At 36.5% G+C, this 9,847-nt stretch overlaps 1 protein-coding gene across 1 annotated transcript; it reads right to left on the minus strand.

The window, feature by feature from the left end:
* Nucleotides 1-1,515: 1,515 nt before the first annotated feature.
* LOC112711832 (mitogen-activated protein kinase kinase kinase 3) lies at nt 1,516-6,357 on the minus strand. The gene is made up of 17 exons (XM_025764556.2): nt 5,854-6,357; nt 5,704-5,745; nt 5,483-5,551; nt 5,274-5,384; nt 5,069-5,149; nt 4,919-4,996; nt 4,743-4,825; nt 4,507-4,591; nt 4,229-4,329; nt 4,011-4,050; nt 3,816-3,875; nt 3,686-3,726; nt 3,384-3,606; nt 3,059-3,295; nt 2,581-2,906; nt 2,404-2,498; nt 1,516-1,806 (listed from the first exon to the last, which is right to left on the minus strand). The coding sequence occupies exons 1-17, from the start codon at nt 6,172-6,174 to the stop codon at nt 1,736-1,738; spliced, it is 2,064 nt and encodes a 687-aa protein (XP_025620341.1). The 5' UTR covers nt 6,175-6,357; the 3' UTR covers nt 1,516-1,735.
* Nucleotides 6,358-9,847: the final 3,490 nt, after the last annotated feature.

Below are 9,847 nucleotides of genomic sequence, written 5' to 3' on the forward strand. Positions count from 1 at the left end.
AAAAATATGTAAATGCGTTGATATATACAAAATAAGAGGAATACACATTTTTTTTTTCCTTTCTAACTTATTATCCAAGAAAAGATAGCTTTTGGGCAAAAGTATATGATATATTTTTGAAGATAAAGCTCACAAATAATTTTCGTGGGTGTGCCGGACAATGAAATTTATAAGTACAGTTATCTTTCTTTCTTTTTTTAAGTCTGAGATATCATTATTCATAGGATTATATATGGAGCAAGAACGTATATGTCGTAAAAGTGAAATGTAGATATTTTTTGCCATGAAAGCAAGCCGAGGCTAGCAAGAGTATATTCATGAGAATCATTACACGTCTTTCGCACTTGGCAGTCATGCAAATTTATCAATCTTTTTTTAATTATATTTTCAGAATGGAGAATGAAAAGGACAAACCCCACTTGGGCCCATTCAGCACAAATTAAACCTCTTTTTCATTCACTTTGGTTAGACATATAACTATTAATATTATTTTTTTAGAATTAGTAATTTTATCACAAGTCCAAATTCCCTTAGTTTTGGCTATATATGTTCTTCAATCATGTATTAATTGTTTCATTATGGTTTGGGGAAATGTTGAATCTTTAATCAAGCAGTATATGATTAAACGGTATGAGACAACAAAAATCCATTTTTTTTTGTTATATTTTGTACTTAAACAAATCTAATATAAATAGAGATTAAGGATCCAAATTCCAAGGGATCTTGTCCATTATGGGGAACAAAAAGAATTTATTGGGATTTTTTTGTAATATTTTTACATGGTAAATTAAGACAAGCAGGGTCCAATAGTCTTAAATTGTGCTTAATTTGGGAAGCACATTGGAAAATAAAGGGTAACCCTCAATTAACATGAGGCTAATTCAAACAATTCCTTGCACCTTCGTCGCTCACATTAATCAATTCTATACAATATACAAATACAGCTCCTTTGACCATCTTTATATTTGTGTTGTCAAAGTGTGTAGCACAAAATGACCAAGAAAAGAAAAGAAAAGAAGAAAACAAGTAGGTAGCACATTATCATCGTTTTTTTAATTCCGTCGTAATAAACATGAAAACATATGCTATCTTAGGTGTCGGGAAGGTTCTCATTTATTATTATTATCTTAATTTTTGTCTTTCCTCAAAAATCATAATCTAGTTTTTGCCTGAAATAATGGTTTAAATAAAACAGAAAAGCCACGTTTGGGAAATCCACATATGCATGAATGCAGCTAAGTTGGACTTCAATGAATCAATCAATTGCCTATAAAATCCAAATTTGATTCTAATGGCATGACATTCCTTTGTCTGACATGTACATAGTCAAAGATATAATTTTGATTACATTGTCATATCACAAAGAATTTGATTATGACAATTAGCAAATTAATTTCTCAAAACAAGGTTCAGTTGATGATCTTTTTTTTTTTTTGGCAGCCTATATTTCCAAAAACCCCAAATATTCAGATTGAAAGACTAGTACATGTGAATAAGCAGATTAAATTTACTTGATTCTTTCTATTAAAATGATGATATTTGATACGCATCTCAGTACATACATTACATTATATGCATGTAAATGTTACATGGAATTTGACAAAATATTTGAAAGAAGGGAAATTGTAATGCTGAAGGAAAAAAGACAGTTTCTCCTTCTCCCGTTTGGAAAATGTCAGATGGAAAAAAAATTATTAGCCTGACTGCTGGAGAAGACAATAATGAAGAACAACATTCAGTCTCCATAAAACTCGCAATCCTTCGGTGAAGTTATCTTCCCTCCTAATCCTGCCTTACGCCAAATCTCTGCAATATAAACTTTCCAGAAAATATTATATGCTGAAGTAAAGAGGATGTTCATACTACAATGCTGTTTAAAAAACAAAGAATGAAGGATGCATATACTTCCTAAGTAACTGGTTCACTCTACACAAGTCCAGAAGATTCATTTTCTATCTACTAGAAGTGTAAAGTTAAAGTGAAAATTTTGTAGTTTGACCTAAAGAGAATAAATGCTCTCAAGAGAGGTTGCATGAGTAACTCCCAATCATGCAACATCTAGGACTAAGAATCATCAAATTCTCAATGAGATTTTCCTTAGGGACACGTCCAATTTTCATCTATGGAAATCATTTCTAGACTATCGCACAAGTTCATTAAACATTTCAGAAGTCAATGCCTGCCCTAATATTTGCTTAGTGATCAGGATAGTTTTTCAAGTTCCATCTTCTACCCTATATCTTGCTTGCATTAATATTTGCATCCCCCAAGGCTACAATGAATATACGAAACGATAAAAACATACAAAATAAACAAGTTATCATAACTGCATCAAATAAGCATGTTGCATTTTTTAATGTTGAAAAAAATAAAGAAATAAAGAAACAAATAAAGAAAACTTACCTCGCTTAAAGTCCATCTCTTTAAAAAGATCTTCTTTCCATTTTCTTTTAACAAGTTCTTCTTTCCATTTTCTTTGTCTCTCAGAGAAGCTCGCCCTACAGGCAAAATCATTTTGAGTATACAAGTTTGGGGGGGAGGTAGATTAAATAAGGTGCCACTATCAATCCTGATACATACCTGACACTGAATGAACCTGGCTGAGCTTCATGAAGAGTCTCCTTTGATTCGTTAAGATCAGAAGGCTGGATTTCCTGCAAAGGTTGATTCGGTGCACCACCAAGCTGTGGTTGATATTTGTTATGACTCTTACTGCTTGAAACACTGGCACTACCAGCCATTGACAATCGTCTCCTAGCATGACTAGGAGATCTACCCTGTGATGTTGCATTTGGGATTTTCGAAACATCATTGCTTGGTGCAATTGCAATAGGTGCAATGGCTGCATTTGAAACACTAAGATATTCTTCAAAAAGAGGTGTTTGGAGTTTCTTCAGTTCAATGGCCTGATGCAATTTATTCAAGAGGAAAACAATATTTTAAATTCTAACCAGGTCAGTTTTATAGAGAAAAGGCAGATAAAAATTAAAAGAAATAACTACTTAGTATAACTACAATTAAAGTAAACAAATACATGATAATTGTAGCAAAATAGAACCTTCTCATCCAGGAAGGCTTTAATTTTGGACTCAGTAACTTCATCATCATCTTCATCTCCTGAATGCTCACATGAAAATGAGAATTTATCCTTCACGTCAGGATATGGTTCAGCACCTGTCATAGTTTCACTAACAGCTTGAGCTGAAGACAAGTTCATTCTGCTTTCCTTTAAATTTAGATCTTCATCAAACTTGCAAGGCCAGTCATCCACAGGTTCACACATTGGATTGAAACTCTATTCCAGCCAACATATCAAGCAAACTATTTAAGAACTAATCATGAAACATCAAATAAAGCAGACAAATGAAGAACTAACTCAGCACCTTTATATCTTCAGAAGTAGATAGAGATTTTGGTTTTACTGATGTGTCAACTAAAAAATCATCTTCATCAGCTATCTGACATATGTCATCATCATTGCTGTCAGCTCTCTGGTAGCAATCTGCCTTTAGAAAATTTTCAGAACACATAGTTGAGAGTCTTATGCTATCCAGTTGACAGACATCCTTCACGCCTGTGCAGGTTGATCCCCGAACAGAATCCAAACTGCAGAACCAGTATGGTATCCTAGTTAACGCTTTATATCTGAGAGAAGTTTGCCACAAACAACAGATGATATACTTACAAGTCTCTAGGTTTCTTCTCATGTGTTGCATTGCAAGAGTCCTGAAGTTGGAGATGTTAACAGTGAATTAAAAAAAAAAAATTATGGTGTAAACATTGTATACATATAAGTTCACAGCAGGTAAACTAACCCTGATTGAACTGCATAACATCGAATGAGACTCGCGGTAATTGCAGGAGATGAAAGGATGCTGCAGATAATGGACTTCGACAGAATTACTATATTGGTTATGAAGGACAAGTTATGTTAAATGCAAACAAATTTGAGTGAATGCAATCATAATTGAAGATAAGTTAGCTGAAGGAGAGAAAAATGTGCAAATTACCAGTAGCAAGTCTGATGCAGAAGGCCTCAGATCTGGTTCCCTGCAACGAAAATTTGATCAGTAGTGATTAAAACATCATCTGATACTATATATTAACACTGTCCAGCTAAATAGCTAAATGTCAAACTGTATCACTGGACTTTTGTAAAACAAATGCAGTCAGCATAAAACACAGGGTATGATAAAACTTGATATGTAAAAGCATTATATGTATGTACTTGTGGAAGCATTTCAGCAAAAAGTCCTGTGCCTCGGCAGACAGATATTCAGGTATGGGTGGATGAGATTTAGTTGTCCCAATGTAGTAAAGAGCAGAAGCCTGAAAGCAAGAGAAATCTGAGCTATGTAATAACAATGAATAAAGTCAAGAGGACCAACTTGTGGAATGGAAATAGGACGGATGGTCCATTAAGGGTCTAAGGTCCGGTTCGCTTTTATCTATTTAATTTACAAAGACTATATTAGTATGCTTGGTGGTGAGAGTTGAATTACATACCTCCTGAGGATACTGTTGACTCCATGGAGGTTTCCCTGTGGCCATCTCTATCACAGTGCATGCAACACTCCATATGTCAGTAGAGCTAAAAATCCACAAGTTAGAAGAATCCCAAACAATATATTGTTTCTTGTTAAAATGTTACGTCATAAGTGTATCCTATTTCTCATATTCCTATAATTTTAGGTAAGTATATGATCATTTTGATAGCATTATTACTGATAAATGAACCTTACATTGTATGTCCTGTCTGTAAAATGACTTCAGGAGACATCCAATGCGGCGTACCCTTTATTGACTTCGTACCATTTATGGTTGCCTATATTAATTCACAAACTTCAGAAGTCATTGTCACGAAGTACACGAGAAGCTTGTAAGAACAATATTAATAATGTGAAGAATGTTATATTACCAGTTCAACAACTTTCTTGGATGCACCGAAGTCCGCTAGTTTGATGCACCCTTTGTTATCAACTAGAATGTTTGCACCCTATATCGAACAAACAACACTTTGAGTAGAAGCAGATATAGAGAAAGCCTTTTAATAGTAAAAGCAAAGTACCTTAATATCTCTGTGAATAATCCCGTTATCATGAAGGTATTCAAGGCCCAGTAGAAGCTGTTTTGTATACATTTTGATAACCTGCATTTATATAAATAAATAAACAAATATATACAATAACCACTTACTGATTCAGGGAAGGATCCAAATTACAAGTTTCAATCCATTTAAGATTTTATGAATTTCATAAGAAACAATCACTTACTGGCTCAGGGAATGATCCAAATTTCCCAAGGAGCGAAGAGATAGACCCTCCGGGAACAAACTCCAGTAGAATATTTAAGGAATCCTCCTCTCTAGCGGTTCCCAAGTATCTCTACAATAAACAACAAAGATAACTTTTCCTTTCATTAATACCAAATTAGGCACCACAATTGACATTCAGCATCACTATAATAATAAGATTACACTCACAACAATGTTTGGATGCTTAAGATTCTTGAGAAGCTTCACTTCTTCTTCAAGCTCCCGAATATTATTAGCCTGATATAAAAGGGGAAATAGCGTTGCCAGCTTAGCTTAGCTTAACAGAATGTCAGCGTTGTTCATAACAGCAAGTAATTATATCATCACAAATTCAAAAGCAAAAATTGGTACACTCTCACACAGTAATACGAAATCCTCTAAATCCTTACATGAGTATTCTTCTTTGAAGCGCAACCAGGCGCAATCAAAACCTGAATTACCCAACAAGTTCCAAAAATGGTGTCAACAATTATGCAACAAAACGCAATCTTACATCTAACAGAAACAGATTGAAAACCAGGAGGGAAAGAAATTGTGACCTGTTTGACAGCAATAAGCTCGCCAGAGTCGAGATTCATGCCCATGTACACTCGACCGAAGGCGCCGCTGCCGATCAGTTCGCCCTTCCGCCACCGGAAAGGAGGGGCGTCGTCGGAGCACTTGGGAGGTGTCGGCGGCGAAGGAACACGGGGATGCTTGAGGCGGGGCTGAGAGAAGAGTCCGACGCGGGACTTGCGGATGGTGGAGCTGATCCGGTCGACGAATCCGGCGAATAGTCCATCTTCGTCGGTGGTGGCGGTGGCTGGCGGTGGAGTTCTGAAGACAAAGGATTGGCGAACGGAACCCAAGAAATCCTTCATCTGAGAGAGAGAATATTAGTAAAAGTATTTGAATAGAATTATGTTCATTTGATTGAAGTGAGAGTGAGTGAGAAATGTGGCTGCAACACAAAATATGAACTATGAAATGAAAGAGGGAAAAAACGGAAAATTCAAGGTCAGTTTTTTCAAAATCGATATTTGATGCTGCTGGATACTAACGGTAATCTCCCTTTGTTTTTTTTTTTTTTTTTTGGGGTCAATGAGAGTGATTTGACAGCGTGACAATTCCCGGGAATAGTGCTTCTTGTCGTAGTCCGTATGGCCCAATAAAAAAAGATCTAGCCCAATAAGAAGAAAGAAAAACTCTTTCAAATATTGCTACTTTCACTGTGGCTGTCTGCTGAGGCATGTAATGTAGTGGTAAAACCATAAAAGTGTTTGCTTCATACTAAGTCACACCAAGTTGGAATCCTAACAGTGGTAGTTAGGTTAGTGTATGTGAATGTGTTGTATGATCCTAACAAAAAATTTAATATGATAATTAGATGTTTATTTTAAGTGAAATGAAATATGGATGGAGATAAGTTTTAAAATAATTTCTGAAATTGCACTCGAGTCTCAAAGTAATCCCTGAAGTTAATAATTCTTAAATTCGTCTATGAAATTCCACTCCGGAACTCATAATAATTCTTGAGGGATTTTCCGTTCGTCAGAATCTTAAAACGACGTCGTTTCGAGAAGTAAAAAAAAAGAAAACAAAAAAACATTGAAAACGACGTAGTTTTATGTTTATTAAAAAAAAAAAAACACGCCTCACCCCTTCCCCTCCCTTTCCCTTCCCCAACTCTTCCCCTTCTCCAACCTACCCTTTCCCCTTCCCCTTCTCTCACTCACAAGAAGCTTTCCTCAACCCTCTTTGTCGCCGGCCTCCATTTCGGTGCTGCGCCGATCGCCCCTCCCCAACCTACCCTTTCCCCCTTCCCCTTCTCTCACGCTCCCAATCTGCTTCTCCGCACCACTACGAGATCCAAGTGCTCTCCGACCTCGCCGTCCAGATTTCACACTTTTTCACTATTTTCAAGCGCTCTGTCAACCACCCCCAACCCTCCGTCGCCACCGTCATCGCTCTCGAGCCCGCCACACTCGCCGGTGACTCCAAAGCCCACCAACAGCTCCACAACGAGGCAGGCGCTCCAGGCCACAAACAGAATGTCTCTCACGTCTCTCACGGTCAGCTCTAGGCGCTCTCCATTGTCCCGACTAACTGTCCCTCTCTACTTGTCACCGTCTGCTCTCTGTTCTCCTCTTTGTCTCCCTCTGCATTCTTCTTCTCTTTTCTGCGGCAAAGGTGAGTTTTTTTAATATTTTTTTAGTTATTTAATCATTATTGTTTAATATTTTGGATGATTATTGTTGCTGGTGATTGTGTTTTATTGTAGTTGCCAAGGTTGATTTTTTGTTGTTTTTGATTCTGTAATTGTTGCTATTTTTTTGTGATTGTTGCTATTTAGGTTGAGGTTAATTGATCTTTTCTAATTGTTGTTGGTTTTTTTGTGATTTTTTGTAATTGTTAGTTTTCTTAACTCTGTGATTTTTGTTGGTTCTGATGATGTTGTTCTTGTTGCTACTATGAAATTGAAGAAGAAGAAGAAGAACAGTGAAGAAGAAAATTGGTGAAGATAAGGATTAGTTTTTTTTATAAATATAAAACAATGTCGTATTGGGGATTAGGTTTTTTTTAATAAATACAAAACGACGTCGTTTTAGTCCAGCTCAGTTTTCCGGTAGCAAGAATGGACCGAAATTATTTCAAGGACTACTATGAGTCTCGGAGTGTTATTCAAGGATGAATTTGAGGAATTATTAACTTTAGGGATTACTTCGAGACTCGAGTGCAGTTTCAGAGACTACTTTGAGACTTGTTGTAATAATATGTTTTCTTATACGGTCTTTGTTAATAGCATAATTTAATGTACCAAAGTTCTTTTTAGTACATAATAATATTTGTGTATTTTTTTGTTGACTAGATTCAGATGATGATAAAGAATATATACATTTTGGAGAGTGTTCTTTTTAAAAAAAATACAAAAAGTAGTGTATTTAATCTCCAAAATATACTTCACTGTTGACACATTATTGTTTAGGAAACTTTTCAAATGATCCAGACCGCTTTTCTGGAACTCCGATGATATGGTTTTAATATCCGTTAGATTTAACAATTAAATAATGATACGGTTGTGATTGAGATGGATTAATGTAATGTGAATCCCAAAAAATTTGAAACACCATATGAATTGACCTGATGGTTCGGTTGTCCCCCTTTTAGGGGGTTTATAGGGGAGCAGGGGTAGTTGATGGCCTTTTATGGCGCCGTGCTGAAAGTGATAGCCAACTAACTGGACGAACAGGTAGCTGAGTAGTGGTTGGGCCAGGATGTGGGTTATTTCCACTATGGGCCATGTGGTTATGGGACCATGTAAAGTGTTAGTAGGCCTTGATGTAACAGCTGGTCTTATTACTATGTGATCCAACCTGGATATTCCCCCGCTTCGAGTGTAATCTGCTGCGATGGTCGAGTGGCAGCAGCTATGGATAGAAGAAGGTTTCTTGGGTCGTGTTACCTGCGACAGGGTTATGCGATGGAGATTGGGTCGGGTTGGACGGCCCAAGAAAAAAAAAACAAAATAGGTCATTCTAGAATGTTATAGCCATTGATACAAATATTTAAAACCCTATCCCCAATCCAACACAAGCACGAGGAACTCCCAAACATTTAGCGATCTTAGATGGGAAGCGTCCACTCCATGTTTTGTATCATATTAATGTTCCGGTTTGGCCTCGTAAGTCCTCGTCCTTGTATTCGCCGAGTTTGTTGTTTGATTTTGTGGTTTTTGTTATTCAAAGTCGTTGTGGTTCATTTTGTGTGATTATTTCATTGATTCTGAAATCAGGTTGACGGTTGGATAGGGATGTGAATACGGACGGATCCGAAACACCTTCGGGTTAGGTGGATGGATTCGTCAGTGCCGATGACGGCGATAACCGTTTGGGTTTTAACGGGCTCGGGACCACTGAAGGTGGTAGAAACCCTTCACATCGGAATTTATCTGTAAGTTTAACCACCAATATTTGGACATGTTAATATTTAAATTTTGGTTATGAAGGAGGTTGAATCGATACTGTTAATATAATTTGTGTAATTTTTGTATTATAGACTGTTGTTGGAGTGCATCGGATGACAGATGCAGATGGATCGGGCAAAGAAAGTGCAGTTTGTATGTATGACTTGCCCACGTGAGTGTCCACGAACTCTCTGCGTGTGTCGCATTTTAATTTTGTAATAAGTTGCTAATTGCAGTAGAGTTAGTCGCTAATTACTAAACAAGTGGATTTGCACTGTTAATAATTTGATACACACGTAATTGGTTTAGGGTTTTTACTTGTTAAGTTGATAAGTTCCATTATTTCATATCCTGTTAACAAGTTTCTAGCTTTTCTATAAGCATTTATTCCTGCAATGGGAGATAAAATTTGTTGCTTGAATGCTGATGTTGAATGTTTTATGAAATGATGGTAGTGATTTTTGATCGGCTAAATCGTTCAATGTTTACAAAGTTTATAAAGAAAAGTGGTGACGCGTAACTTTGTGTTTTACATGTATGTTCATGCTCCGACGTGACGATAATCATAATGCTCTTGAATGTCTTCATCA

Source organism: Arachis hypogaea, chromosome 9, assembly GCF_003086295.3.
Source record: "Arachis hypogaea cultivar Tifrunner chromosome 9, arahy.Tifrunner.gnm2.J5K5, whole genome shotgun sequence".
Classification (NCBI taxonomy): domain Eukaryota; kingdom Viridiplantae; phylum Streptophyta; class Magnoliopsida; order Fabales; family Fabaceae; genus Arachis; species Arachis hypogaea.

Coding starts and splice junctions, on each gene's coding strand:
- LOC112711832 (XM_025764556.2), bottom strand. CDS start 6,174: ATGAAGGATTTCTTGGGTTCCGTTCGCCAATCCTTTGTCTTCAGAACT. Junction 2,499..2,580: donor CCAGGTTCATTCAGTGTCAG/GTATGTATCAGG, acceptor TTTTGCCTGTAG/GGCGAGCTTCTCTGAGAGAC. Junction 1,807..2,403: donor AGAGATGGACTTTAAGCGAG/GTAAGTTTTCTT, acceptor TTTATATTGCAG/AGATTTGGCGTAAGGCAGGA.